Source organism: Microtus ochrogaster, chromosome 21 (assembly GCF_000317375.1).
Source record: "Microtus ochrogaster isolate Prairie Vole_2 chromosome 21, MicOch1.0, whole genome shotgun sequence".
Lineage (NCBI taxonomy): Eukaryota > Metazoa > Chordata > Mammalia > Rodentia > Cricetidae > Microtus > Microtus ochrogaster.
Window position 1 is genome coordinate 42,507,368 of NC_022022.1, and position 15,266 is coordinate 42,522,633.

General features: G+C 40.2%; 1 protein-coding gene across 3 annotated transcripts in view; it reads right to left on the bottom strand.

The window, feature by feature from the left end:
- Lrrc40 (leucine rich repeat containing 40) overlaps window positions 1–15,266 on the bottom strand; it is a 28,871-nt gene continuing 13,605 nt past the window's right edge. For 2 of the 3 annotated variants that reach the window (XM_005357449.3, XM_026784012.1), the window contains exons 7-15: window positions 14,283–14,455; window positions 12,475–12,562; window positions 12,312–12,357; window positions 10,930–11,041; window positions 8,661–8,768; window positions 5,487–5,597; window positions 4,141–4,218; window positions 3,256–3,441; window positions 1–1,080 (exon numbers count right to left, since the gene is read on the bottom strand). In XM_005357449.3, coding sequence (XP_005357506.1) covers window positions 975–1,080; window positions 3,256–3,441; window positions 4,141–4,218; window positions 5,487–5,597; window positions 8,661–8,768; window positions 10,930–11,041; window positions 12,312–12,357; window positions 12,475–12,562; window positions 14,283–14,455 — 1,008 coding nt within the window. In that variant the 3' untranslated portion in view covers window positions 1–974. The remainder of the gene's footprint in view (window positions 1,081–3,255; window positions 3,442–4,140; window positions 4,219–5,486; window positions 5,598–8,660; window positions 8,769–10,929; window positions 11,042–12,311; window positions 12,358–12,474; window positions 12,563–14,282; window positions 14,456–15,266) is intronic. The other variant, XM_026784011.1, reaches the window with a different exon arrangement.

Consider the following 15,266-nt stretch of genomic DNA (forward strand, 5'->3'; position numbering starts at 1 on the left):
TTTTGAATAACATAAAAGTCTCTTTATTGTATATATAATAAAACATCACCTTATTACACGATGTCTGGTTTACTATGGAAGCAGATTCTGATAGGGAGCTGTGACATGGAAAAGGTATGTTTCTTTTTCTAAAAATGTAACTTTTATTATGAACATGAAGCATGTATCTTTGTTAGCACTGACTTTCCCTAACATCAACAGCCTCAATCACCTGCAAGTTCTCTACCTCCGTCCTCCGCCCGCTGACACATGCTACTACTCAACTGGCTTCTTGACACAATCATATGGTGAGCCTGGATGGCTCATAACCTGCATTTGATAATTTCAGTGTAAACAACAATGTTTATATTTGGTTTTTATTAAATTAAGCTTGCTTATAACTAATTCCCTTTTAGAAAATTACTGTAAAACTGCCAGTTTAGCTTTAATCAGGCTGTAAGCAGATTTCAGAATCACGGTGCTAGAATAAGAGGTACCAGGTTGGTATAAAGGACACCCATACACATATATGAAGTTAAAAATGTAAGAAAATAAAAACACCAAAAACCCTAAGTATAAAATGCATTGACACTGACCACACAGAAAGTTTAAATTCCTGGGCAATAAAAAGCCTGATTTTCTTTCAAATGCCAAAGAATAATACTTAGTAAAATTTGCTGACTTACAGCTAATACAGTCTTGTTCAGTTCACATTATATGGAAAATAAAAAGAAACCAGGAGGAACCCCGATCTAAAAAGATGGTTGCCTTATCATTATATTAAATCTCATGAAATAAGAAGTTTTTGCAATGTCATAACGGATGAGTTGGCAAAACATTTAAGATGTGTTGCAGCCAACACCATTATAAACACTCACAGTACTTCACAAACGACACATTTAGTGGAGTGAACACAGCGACACCTGGGATACAGCAGCACTGCAGGCTGGCCCTTCCTATCCAGAATGAGCAGCAGGGTGGGATGCCCGCTGGACTCAGGCAGGGATTCGGTCTCTCAAATACTCCAGCACAGCAGCTGTGCCTTTCATCAATATGGCTGCTCGAGGAACTCGGAAGGGATTTCCATCTAGCAGTAGTGTTCTGATGGAAGAAACAAGAAAATTAAGCATTCCTATTAGTGATTCTCTTTTCATGAAATAAAACTATAATTTGCAATTTTATAAGTGTGTATTTTTACTTATGTGTCTCTTACAAACCCAACTAAATATGCGGACAGCTAGAATTACAATACCCACCAGCACAGGGTGACTGTCACATGAGAGGCACATTATGGAGCTTACATTCACAGGCTCCATTGGTTTTAACAGACTTATGGTACAGGCATCATTAATATTTCTGACTTTAAAGGCAGGGCAATACAGAACTGGAAAGACAAAGCCATATTTAGGATAAACAGTAGCTAAATGGTGGCACTGTGATTTGAACTACCAGTTAATCTCCTCTCAATTTTACATGACCACACACTAAGTAATAAAATAGATTTGAGCAAGTGAACAAGCAAATTGACAATGACCCATACCAAGGGCGCTGCAATCACAGCTCACTCTACCTCCAAGGACACTGACTGCATTCACAGCTCACTCTACCTCCAAGGACACTGACTGCGTTCACAGCTCACTCTACCTCCAAGGACACTGACTGCAATCACAGCTCACTCTACACTCCAAGGACACTGCAATCACAGCTCACTCTACCTCCAAGGACACTGCAATCACAGCTCACTCTACACTCCAAGGGCCATCCACATAAGTCTGCCATCCCTCCCTGACCAGAGGAACATGTACATAGTTCACTTACACATTTGGAAATAAGACTCAATTTATGATTAAGGGCAAGTTGTTTATGAAATTAATGAAATATCTTCAATCAAAAGACTTTACTAACCTAAGTTTTTATGTAAACAAAAATAAAATGGCTCACACAGCATTATAAGGTTCATCTATATCCTTCAGATAATTACATGCTACCTGGAAATTCTTTGAAAAACTTAAGGTTCTTAGCTTCTAGAAAGAAAATAATTGCAGTTGATTTTCGTGGTGCACATGTTCTATATCTTCAAATCTATCCACTTCAAATCTGTCTGTAACCCCAAATTATTGGATTTGCAGCTATGCCCAGAACTGGAGAAAACTGACACCACTCAAGGGGGCGAGTCCATGAAGTCTGATAGGGCATCTGCAATCACACTGCAATCAGGCATCCTTTCTTACACTTTCCTGTTCCACACAGGCAGGGGTGAAAATCCACACCTATAACCCAGCACTTAGGAAACCAAGGCAGGCAAGTACAGAGCTCAAGTCTAGCATGAGCAATATAGTGAGACTCTTTTGTTTCAAAAACTAAAATAAAGGGGCTGGAGAGATGGCTCAGCGGTTAAGAGCATTGCCTGCTCTTCCAAAGGTCCTGAGTTCAATTCCCAGCAACCACATGGTGGCTCACAACCATCTGTAATGAGATCTGGTGCCCTCTTCTGGCATTCACGCAGAAAGAATATTGTATACATAATAAATAAATAAATAAATATTAAAAAAAACTAAAATAAAATAAATAAATTAAACAACCTCCACATGCAGTACTAAAACGCTGCTTAGTTTCCATGGGTACAAACGTTCTTACAGAAAAACATGCTAAGCTTCTCTCAGTCATAAATTACAGTATGTATTTACGAGGAAGTAGTAAATTAAGGTATACACACTGATGGGGTTCATAACTGCAGCAAACACTGAGGCTTGTTTTACAGATACAAGCAACTGTATTTGTTTCTTACAACTCACTACAAACGAGCAGCCAAAACCACAGCTGCTTTCCAGAATGAAGCAGCTTTCTGCTGACGTCTCAGACTCCCTTCTGTTTGCTCAGACAGACAAAGCTTTAGTACAACTCAGTGAGGAGATGGACCGCACGACGGGTTGACTCAGAAATCCCGAGCAAGGCTAAGGAGGGTCAGCTCTTCCCGCCCTTTGCCCCAGTGCAGTTCTGGATGTTAAGCATATACTGGGACAAAAATACTATGAGAAACAGTCTATTTATACATATATGGTGTTATATAAAGCCAAAAATTATCTGGTGAAATTGAAAAGAAAAATTAGGTGTTTGGTTAACTATTACTGTTACAAGGTATTAAGTCTGTTGTTTCAATTTCCTGCAAGAAAACAAAAACAAAAAACAAAACAAAACAAAGCATGCAATCAACAAATCAACTGGAAGCCCCCCAGAAGGGAAGTTCAACTGTAAGCCCCCCAGAAGGGAAGTTACCGTAGCTGCACACAGTTCCCGAGCTCTGGTGGGATCTGCAGGAGGTCGTTGTTTTGAAGGTCCAGAGTGCTCAGGTTTTCCATCAGCTTCATCTTGTGAGGGTCCACAGAGCCAACCTGATTGTTGCTGATCAGAACTGCTTCTAATGTGGGGATGTCATACAGAACTGGAGGCAGCACTTTGAACCTATTACGATATAAAAAGGACACCTCCATGTACTGAGCTAAAGGCCAAATGACTCTCAAAAACAGATGACTTAAGTGTGGTTTAAGTCCTATATTCAACTTTTCCAGAAAATAAGAAACCGACTTTAGAATATGAATTCAGCAGACAGAGAAGGTACTAATGATTATAAGAATCAAACACAAGATGAGACTAAGTCTCCCACTTACGGATGTGACAGCTCTCTGGGGCTCTAAAGGCTGCTCTCAGGAGGGTACTCTTTCTTAATTTACTTTTATTTATCATTAATCACCTCTAATTAAGTAAAATGTGAGGTTTTTTTTTTTGTTTGTTTGTTTGCCGGAGGCTTCCAGACAAAAGCACTCTGAGTTCTTCCAAAGATGACTGACTGTCACAAACACTGGTTTCATTGTCTAAACCAAACTGTCAGATGCCAGAGACAGGTGTTCCTGGCTAACGTTGGATTTTCAGTGTTTATCTCAGGCATCTCAAAAGCTCTCCTCACTTGCCCTACAACAACCACAATTACTCAGCTGAGTTCTTGGAGTGGTAGAAGGAATAACAACCACAACCAGCTCAGCGTCAATCATGAGAATTCTAAGCAACAATACATTCAGGTAGAATGAAATGAAAATAAAACCTGGCAGTAAGATATGGTAAATTAAAGGTTTCCTATTCAGCTGGCCCCCAATGCTTTCTTACCTGTTAAAGGAAAGATTGATCGTTTGCAGTTTTGTCAGTGATGACATCTCTTCTGGCAAAGAACTTAAAAAATTATTCCTAAATTGGAAATCAAAACATGGGTTTTAAACTTTACAGATTTTTACAAGTTTAAATCCTAGGAGGAATAAAAAATGCAAGTGTGATTGTCAATTCTTATTAATCTGAGTGTTCTCCTGCATCCTTCCTTTTCTATGTACAACACTGTCAGCAGAAGCTGTGCTTGCACAGCCCAGTCTTTGTGCTGTCAGACATGAGAGAAGATTGAATCCTCCTCGTAGAGACTTCAGAACAGTTACAAAGAGAGACACATACACACACAAGTCTAGGACAAAAATATCCCACAAAAACAAACACAAACAAACAAACCAGACAGCAGCCAGGGGGACCTCCCTTCCCTCTGTTCCATCAGCTTTATACTCTTGACACCCCAGAGCAGAAAAAGCTCACACTTGGTGCAGGCAGGTCCTCCTGCCTCACCTATACTTTATGCCAACTAAAAGCATTCCTGCTAGAAGGAAGCACTAGGAGAAGCCCAGGCAACAGAAACAATCTACAGCAGATACAGTGTCAAGGCCCAAAGACAAACACTATGTAACCCCGAGACACTTGGTGTCACTCTAGGAGCTGTCAGCTTCTCCCTGACTTTGTTTAAATGAAGCTTGCTCAGATTCCCACAGAGTGTAAGGCAGGTTCTAGCTCTGCTCCAGTCAGGGCTCTTCTGCTTGGTTCTGTCTCTTTAATGTCCCAGTGGGAAGCAAGCAGGCACCATAGAGCAGCAGAGGGGATGCTGGTCTGGTCTCCATTATCTACTTCAGCAATAAACAACACGAAGGAGAGACATTTTCCATGTACTAACTGTCATTTCACTTAGACAAGAATTTAAAGAATATTGATTAAAAAATGTCTTAGGTAGGGGGCTGGAGAGATGGCTCAGAGGTTAAGAGCACTGGATGTTTTTCCAGAGGACCTGAGTTCTATTCCCAGCAACCACATGGTGGCTCACAACCATCTGTAATGAGATCTGGTGCCCTCTTCTGGCCTGTTGTAGGCACAATGCAGACTGAACAGTGTATACATAATAAATAAAGTGAGTGCCACAACACCTGGTTTAAAAAATTCTTAGATATTTTTATCTCATAATCTAAGTTATAAGATATTTACAATGGAAGTCTGGTTAAAATGTCTAAATAACTTAATTTTATAATTCCCCTAGCATAATTAGAACACCGAAGACCAGGTTCCATACTCACCAATGAAAACATGATATAAAAACTCAGAAATCAATCATAACTTTTAAAGTGTCAAGTAACAGTATTTTCAAGTACCTTAAATCTAAAAATGTCAATTTCTGAAGCAAGCATAACTCCTGGGATATAAAGGAAAGCTTGTTAAAACTAAGGTTGACATCTGATACCATCTCCTTCAGCTCAATAATCCTGAAACAAAAACAATTATAACTGTTAGTACTAATTCAAAAGTGAAACAATCATAGGAGAAGGAACAACATCCCTTCTCCTTGCCATGACTTTCAGGATCTCAGTTCCTCACAAAAATTTCAGACTGGCTGTGTAAACTCAAAATTAAAAACAAAAAAAAGGTCTTACAGTGATCTGACCAAGGCGTCAATCTGACAGTAAATTCATAGTGAAGTTTAATTTTTAAAAAAATCCACTGATTATATATTTAATGTAATTAAGACACAAAAGAAAAAAAAATCAGACCTGGGTGCTACCATAGTACAATATTTTATTTCGGCAGTTAATTGAATTCATAAAATATATTGCTAGACACTAATAATATAGTATTTTAGACAACACACATACTATTCATATGTAGGCACCTCAAACTATTTTTAGGGATTGGAGAGATGGCTTCATCATTAATAATACTGGCTGCTCTTTCAGAGGACCCAATTTTGATTACCAGGACCCACGTGGTGGCTCACAACTGTTAACTCCAGTTTCAGGGTATGCAGCACACTCTCTGTCCTCCACCAGTACCAGACATTCAAGCGATTCCAGGCAAAACACTATACACATAAAATGATATTTTTATTTAATTTGACATACCACCTTCTAAATAATATTAGTTATAAATTATCATTAAATCCAATCATGGTTAAAACAAGATCTGAAGCCGGTTTCTAGGTGTGACAAGTCTTTACCCCAAAGCAGCTTAAGTTGAAAAAGAAGGCTTAAACATCTGTACTAAACCTAATCAACTTTGGTCATTTTAATTATATGACTGATAAAATCTGCCAAATAAAATGAAATCATAACAGCATTTTTTGGTCCATCACATTAGCAAAGAAAAGAAAAGAAAAGAAAAGAAAAGAAAAGAAAAGAAAAGAAAAGAAAAGAAAAGAAAAGAAAAGACCATCACAGCTAGTGCTGAAGATGAAGGGAGGAAGGGAGCGCCAATGTGTAACCGAAAATATTTAAAAAGTAATTGGATAGACATGTGTCAAGGGTCATATCCCTCAACACAGGAATTTTTCTGAAAATTTAGCCTCAAAAAACAGTGTTTTATTTACTGCTATAAGTAGGTAACCTAGTACATGCTAAATTAGACTTTAAAAATATTACTTATGAAATATTGAAATACAAAGGAAAAAGAAATTGAGAAATACATATTGTAAATAAAGCAGTCGAGAAACAAATTACACATAAAATTGCAAATGTCAAATGTCACTAAGATAACATCTATATCAGTGATAAGACTGTATGCCATGTCCTTCCATTTCATCCAGTATTTTATGAATATTCATTATGAATTAAAAATTTTATGTAAGAGAGGGAGAATGGATTAGAAGCACTCTAGAGGAAGGCAGTATGTGCTGTCTTCTCTGGCTTTCTAAGCTGCTTTTTAAAATCAAGCATCCCTGGTAAGAGAAGATGACGACTGTGGAATAAAACAGAGAGAAGCCTAAGCAAGTGAGCGAAGCCAGGAGCATCTCTTCCAGCATCCACCTTTACTCCAGTTAAGTATGATGTACTTAGTACACACATGTGATGTGGGATGCCCTCTGTATGCGATGAATATGTTTTATTACCACTGGTTAATGAAGAAGTTGCTTTGGCCTATAGCAGGGCATAATAAAGGTAGGCAGGAAAACTAAAATGAATGCAGGGAGAAAGTAGGCAGAATTAGGCAGATGCCATGTAACTGCTGAAAAACAAAGACGCCAGAACCTTACCAGTAAACCAGTCTCATGGCGAGATACATATTAATAGATATGGGCTAATTTAAGATGTAAGAGCTAGCTAGGAACATGCCTGAGCCATTGGCCAAGCCGTGTTGTAATTAATATAGTTTTTGTGTGATTATTCAGGTCTGGGCAGTTGGAATATGAAAAAGCAGGAGTCTCTGTTTACACACATGGACACCTAAAGAAAAACAGAGAAAGACAAAACACAAGAAAACAGAGATGCCACAAAGGCCAAATGATTTACCAAAAAAACCTGAATGGCTTTCACAGAATTGCCCAGATTTTCAGATGTCTAAAAGGGCAAACTATAAAATGTATCTTATTTACAGAGAACTCTTGGGATGTAGGTCTTGAAGCAAGATAGACCATTACAAAAGGAGACCTGTCCCTCTTCTGGTTCATTTTATTGATGGGCTAGAAGGCTATCTGATTTGCTCTCAGATACACGTGTGTCTGGGCAGATCCGGGTCAAACTGGCTAACAGAGAAACAGCACACACAGCTGTACTGAGCTTTGCAGTGAAACCACAATTCCTCCCTGTGGGCCTGGTAGTGGGAGTCTCACTGTTATACTTCATTATACAAGACTAGCAATTTTAGAGCTAATGATTCTCACAGCTAATTCCCCAGTTTACAGCATAAAGCAGGGAATTTTAAGAGCCTGTGGATCTTTCAGAGCAGTGGAAACACGGTTCGCAGCCCCCTCTATCATTAACTGTTGGGGAATATTATTTTAAGGCGTGCAGCTTTTGTTTATGCTACACTTGTTTAACTCTGTGAAGCTGTGATTCTTTGCCTTTCTGAAACACCTGATGGTCCTAATGAAGAGATGAACAGCCAATAGCGAGGCAGGAGCAAGGATAGGCGGGGCTGGCAGGCAGAGAGTATGAGCAGAAGGAGAGACAAGGGAAAGGGAGAGCAAGAGAACAAGGAGAGGAGGACATCAGGGGCCAGTCACCCAGCCAGTCATGGAGTAAGAGTGGAAGTAAGATAGACAGAAGAAAGAAAAGGAAAAAACCCAGCGGCAAAAGGGAGATAGACAGCATAATTTATTTAAGTTAAGAAAAGCTGGGAAGAAACAAGCCAATCTAAGGCCGGGCATTCATAACTAAGATCAAGCCTCTGTGTGTGATTTGTTTGGGAGTTGGGTGCTGGGACCCCCAGAGAGCCAAAAGAGTTAAGAGCAAAAACATCACACAGCAATAAACAGTTCAGGAAACTAACACCTACTTTCCAAGATGCAACTACAAAAACAAGGCCAACCTGAACAGTGCATCATGAGGCCATCCTACCTTTTGGGGATCTCACACAGCTGGTTCTTACTGAAGTTGACGGAAGCAATGGTGTTGCTTCTTGTGGCATCAAATATGTCATCAGGAATCAAGGTTGCTTGTTTATCACTAAGTAAGAAGCAGTTCAAAAATAAAACATTCTTAACTGTCCAGAAAATATGTAATCTCTATTCCCTACTTCTAAAGGCCTTTACAGATTTTACCAGCATGTTTATGGTATCTACAGATGAAGCTCTGTGAGGTCAGAATGCCCCACTCGGTCACATGAACAAGACAGACATACTTTCAAAGTTCAGACACTCAGAGAATGCATGGTCCATTTCTCTGCCTATGATTGGAGCTGAATCTGACTTTAAAACCAAGCTTTTTAAAAAAATTTGTAAGATCTGTCAGCTTTGATGGCTGCAGATAATGAGTGCAACCCTGCACTAAGTTAGTGTCATGTAACCACCTACACAACACCTTCTTGTTCCTCTAGTGTGTGGCAGAGACAGGAGGAGAAGGGGTGAACTGACTATCTATGGGACCACACTGATGACCTTTGCTCTGGGATTGGAATCTGAAAAGCAGCCTTTGATAGTTATGCCATGGCTTATGCATATGTAGACATATATAACAATGCCATATGACTGGAGGAACACAGAATAGGTGCAGGGGTTCCAACTCACATGTTAAAGGGTGGAGTGAGAGTAATGTGAACAGAGCTCTTCACTACCAACACGTGGGTGAGGAGCCACATGAGCTCATAGATTCCGTAGAGAAAAGTTATCGGTCTGGAGTCTGTACTCCTCCATCTCTCCACCCTAACACCACACAAGAAAGAGTGTGAGCAAAAGGGCTGGCTAGATGCGCCCGACCAATACTCACACCTCTGCAGGATACCCCTCATAATGTAGGAACTTCATGCTTCCCTTACTCTGTACACGGACACCATCAGTGCTTTAGTGCTCCCAGAATGCAGTGCAACTATGAGACATCACCTCAGTTCCACTCACAAACATGAGGTAATCACTTCCCAAACTGCTTGTTAGTCAAGCTTTTCATTAACTAAATGATAGTTCTTATTTAACAGACTCGCCCTCGAGCATAAAATTTTCTCTAAATACTAGTTAGTGAATTTGAGAAATTAAATACTAAACTGTCACACATATTCTTGTAATAAAATATCACCATAAAAGTGTTAACATTAATCCACACATCTCTCTCATAGTTTTTTGCAACTAACATTGTTTTGAGTCAAATACTCTTGTAGGGGAGGCTAAGCAGGAAGAGAGAGAACGAAAGGATGCAGCAGCCACCGCCTCCCAGACACTACCCAGAAAGATGGAACACTGCCATCAGGCCAAAGCCTACCTCATTCCCAGTGAGGGCAACAGTGTCCTTTAATAAAAACCACACAAAACAGAGGGCTGAAGAGATGGCTCAGTCTTTAAGGACATTTGGCTGTTTTTTCTAGAGAACTCAAGTCTGACTTCCAGTACCCACATGGTGGCTCACGACCTCCCACAATTCCTCTCCCCGGATAATCAGACACTCTACCTCCTTCCCACAATGCCTCTCCCCAGTACTCAGGCACTCAACCTCCTTCCCACAATGCCTCTCCCCGGATACTCAGCCACTCTACCTCCTTCCCACAATTCCTCTCCCTGGATACTCAACCACTCTACCTCTCTGACTCAAGTTCCTTTTGGAACCCCCTTTTAAATTCTCTCAAGGAACCTGCAAAGGGGAATCTGCTCCCATGACTCTGTCTCCTCACTAGCTGTCCTTTCTTTGAAAGACTCTTTCTCAAAAGTTTCCTATAGGCCTTGCAATGCTGTGCAGGTGGGCTACATATCTGTACTTAGTAGCTTCAGTGTGACCACAGCGTGAGCACTGAATGCATCTCCTATACAGATGGACTCTGATAGTTCGAATGAGAAGGGCCTCTATAAAGCCATATATCTGAATGCTTGGAACACAGGTGGAGGAACTGTGTGGAAGGATTAGGAGGTGTGAACTTATTGGAAAAGGTGTGTCACTGGCAGTGTACTTTGAGGTTTCAAAAGCTCACATTATTCCAATTTGCTTTGTCTGTCTGTCTGTCTGTCCTCCCTCCCTCCCTCTGCTGCATGCTGCTCCAGCACTATGCCTGCCTGCTTGCTGCCAAGACTCTAACTCTCTGTAACCATGAACATAACGTGAGCCCCGAATTAAACACTGTTTCAGACGGAGTCTTGGTCATGGTGTTTAGTCACAACACAGAGCAGTACTAGGACAAACTGCATACCTATAGTCCAGCAGCTTTAGTGTGACTATGGCGTGGACATTGACTCTGGATTCACTTGGTAGTGTCATGGCAGTCTCAGAAACAGAATCATTTTGACTGGTCCCACTATCATCTGGAAAAGAAAGTTATATAAAGTGAATACTACTACTACTACAAAGCCATCTTTAAATTGCTAATAATATATAATAAAAGCATACATGATCTCTACATAGTATTAATAATACTGGTACAAAGTCATATATTTATTTTTATAATTTATTTTAATTTTATGTTCATTGGTGTTTTTGACTACATTTGTGTCTGTGGGTATGTCAGAGGCCTTGGAACTGGAATTACAGACAGGTGTAAGCTGCCATGTTGGTGCCAGGTCCTCTGGAAGAACATCCAGTGCTCTTAACTGTGCAGCCATCTCTCCAGCCAATAGTCATATGCTTTATTCCCAACAACTCAGACCTCATTTAAGAACACATTAGTAGAAAATAAAAGTTCTACCCACATCACCCAAAATCATCCTACTGTAGGGCAATTTAGCTCGTGTTTCTCTGTGTAACTAACAGTCCTATCTGTCCTGGAACTCACTTGGTAGACCAGGCTGTCCTTGAACTCCCAGTGCTGGAATTAAAGGCTTGCGCCTGCCTGCACCACCAGGCAGCTATTTCTTTAGAAAGAATCTTCATAAGACAACTACAGCATCAACAAGAAATCCTTTCTCTTCAGCAAAATAATGGCCCAGTGGAAGGGTCCGGCCAACATCAGAAAAATACTGTTTCCTTCAAATGTCTACCAAATAATATACCTATCTTTTCATCTGTGATACAATAAAGCTAATGATTTCCAATCATTTAAAATCTGGCAATTTGAATAAGCTTTTGGATATTAAACCACTAAGATGTTTGTTTTCCTGACATGTGAACATACTCACACATTCAACCACCTTACTAATAAGCAGAAACGGAAGCGATCCTACAGCGAAAGCAACAAGAGTTACAGTGGCAGGAGCACAACAGAAGCACATGACAGAGTCACATGACTGTGAATCAAATAACTACTTTGAGAAAATTGTTAAATAATTATGCCCCAAGCAAACACAATATGATTATTTCACTCATAAAAACAGAACAAAAGATAGTAGCAACAGAAATAAAAGACCAAGTGAAGCATTAGTAGTATTAATTAAATGTTTTGTTATTTAGAACTTCCTTAGGAGTTTGGTCATATTCCTTTATAACTTTTATTGTTTTTTATTTTTTTATGTGTGCATGTTTTGCTTGCATGCATTTCTGTCAGAGTCAAGAAGAGGGTGTCAGACCCCTGGGACTAGAATTACACACAGTTGAATTAAACCCTGGTCCTCTGGAAAATACAGGAGGAAATGGCAGTACCTTTGATCTTGCTTCGCAGGTATTTTAGGACTTCTTGAGTTCCTTTCTGAAAGGGGGAGACAGAGGCTCACCGTTAGCAAGGCGCACTTGGAAGGTTTGTGCATCAACATGTATGCCTCAATTTTAATTTAAAAATAAAGTGCTAAATTCTAATAGAACTTACAGCTATAATTTCTCTTCGAATGGTTCTTAGAGGATTTCCTTCTAGTGCCAGGAATTTCAAATGAAGGTTTCCCAATGAGCAGGGCAGACTACAGAACAGATTGATTTCAGGGAAGCATTACATGTATGTCTGAAGCAACCAAGGTATGACTATAAAGTAACAAGTGACAACAACATACCATGTAATCATCTCAGAGAGGAACCATGAACAAACCTAAAATATTTCCCTTCAAGTTCTAAACACACAAAGAAGCTGCTACAGGGCATCTGCTCTATCTGCCCGGTGCTCACAGAGATGCTAAACAACCAGCCATGAGCAATCCCAGCCCAGTAATAAATCAGACTTCACCCAATTACACAAGGGCACCTCCAAAAACTAGAACAAACCCTAGGCTCTTACTATGTAAGATTCTAATTCAGTAGTACCTTACAATCTGTTTTTTTCCTTCACTGCTTCTTTAGTGAAGGAAACAGCTACCCAGTGGAAGATGATATGGTGTTTCAGACACAAGAAGGCTGGCTACCTCCTGGCAAGCAGCTCCAGCAGCAGTGAGGAATTCCATGTTACAAAGTCTGGAGGGCACAAACAGCTCCAACGGCTGGAAACCACATCCCCTTTCATCATCCACTCAAAACCTACTGTGTGCCTTGCTGTATAATGCTAAGGATCTGCAGACTAATCCTTCCTTCCTCCCTCCCTCCTTCCTTCCATTTATTTACTATAATATACAGAGTTCTGCCTGTAAGTCTGCTGCAGGCCAGAAGAGGGCACCAGGTCTCATTACAGATAACTGTGAGCCACCATGTGGTTGCTGGGAATTAAACTCAGGACCTCTGAAGAGCAGTCACTGATCTAAAGCACTGAGCAACCTCTCCAGCCCCAAGGCTATTCTGTTCTAAACAGTAACTTTTCACCATTCTTTCCGTATCACTGTGCTCTTCTCCAACTCCAACATAACCAGACATCAGCTCATCTGGTTCATCTCCCCCATTTCCATCCCCTTCTCTCCGTGGCCACTGCAGTTACATCACACAGCTGCCAACAAACTGCACTGAGAAATGTTTCTTAGTGACAAATATTACTGTGCTAACTGACAGGCCATCTTTAAAGCCTACCACCCACAAACACCCCTTTCCAGAGCACCACACTCACCACCATCAACGATCTGCTCTAATTAGCTTGCACTCAAGGGCAGTGTCTTCATGGTGTGTTGGTGGCTCTGAATTAATTAAAACTGATTATTTGGCCTAAATTCTTAGACTTCTCTACTTGGACCCTTTTAAGAATTCCCAAAGCTCTGTGTGTGTTGTTTCCTCCTGATGTACGGATCATACACACTAACTTTCACATGAAATTAAACATCCCAATTTAAAGATCAGCTGCTGGAACTCAGGTGTGTAGCAACAGGCAACTAACCTGCTTCACTCTAGTCTTGATCCTGCCTAAGTACTCTAATCATAAACCCTTTGTCACCCAAGCACTTATGTTTCTCTCAATTCTAGGTTCATCATCCAAGCCCAATAGATACCTATGAAATATTTGTTCTGTCAAAGCATGAATAATAACTATCTGGAGATGAGGTCATGTGCGAAAATGATTCAAAACAGCCCTTAAGAGTTCTTAAATAAGTCAGATGTGGTGGGTGCATGCTTTAATCCCAGTACTTGGCTGTCAAGGAAGAAAATTAATCTTTCTCTCTATACAGTATGAGCTCACTACGTAACTAAGAGTTTTTTTAAAGGACTTACAAAAACACAATCCAATGCAGAATGAGTTCTAATTTCTAGCCATTTAATCTTTACACATACCTACTGATGTCGTTGTTGCTCAAGTCAAGCCTTTCCAGACACTGCAGCAGGGACAGTTCCTCAGGCACAGACCGCAGCTTGTTGCCCCTTAGGTCCAGCACCAGGATGGCCTGCAGGTGCTGAAGATGCTCTGCGCCTAACATTTCGATCTGGTTTTCACCGAGATGCAATTCCTATGAAACCAGGTAAAGGAAATTACATTCAGCTTACACTACACAATGAAAACAAGTGTAAATACTCCTGGTTCTAAATCACTACAACACAGAGAAAAACCTCTTTTAAAGCAAAAATACAATGAAAGGAAAACATTTTTTGACAATTTAAAATAAATATTGTTCAACCTGGCAGAAACATTCTTTACAACACTAGAACAGAGAAACAATTTATCAGTTACATTTACATGTATAAATATATGCACAATACTGATGAAGAACTAGTTTCGAAACAACTGAATCCAATTCAAAACTGTTTCCACAGGAACAAGTGCTACAGAATTATCACTAGAGACCATTACATACACCACCTTCCTAACAGAATCTAAAACTACCAATAAAAACTTACCATAGTGAATGGAATTTCCCAGCACTTTTAAAAATTCACCATTATGATTCAATTTAAAAGAAACATTCCTGACACCAAAAGAGAACTAAGGCAGAGAAAATCCAGCAGGAGGCAGCATTAATGTTACATCAAATGTTAGAGTCAAAAAATTAATTCTGAAAATGTCACTGCAATCAGAAAAACCTGAAAGGTGGCAGAACGAAGAATGAGGCGAACACCTCCCCCACGGCGGCTAAGGGCCTCACACAGCACACGGCAGAGCTCCTCACCTCACTACAAGGACCTCACACAGTACACGGCAGAGCTCCTCACCTCACTACAAGGACCTCACACAGTACACGGCAGAACTCCTCACCTCACTACAAGACCTCACACAGCACACGGCAGAGCTCCTCACCTCACTACAAGACCTCACACAGCACA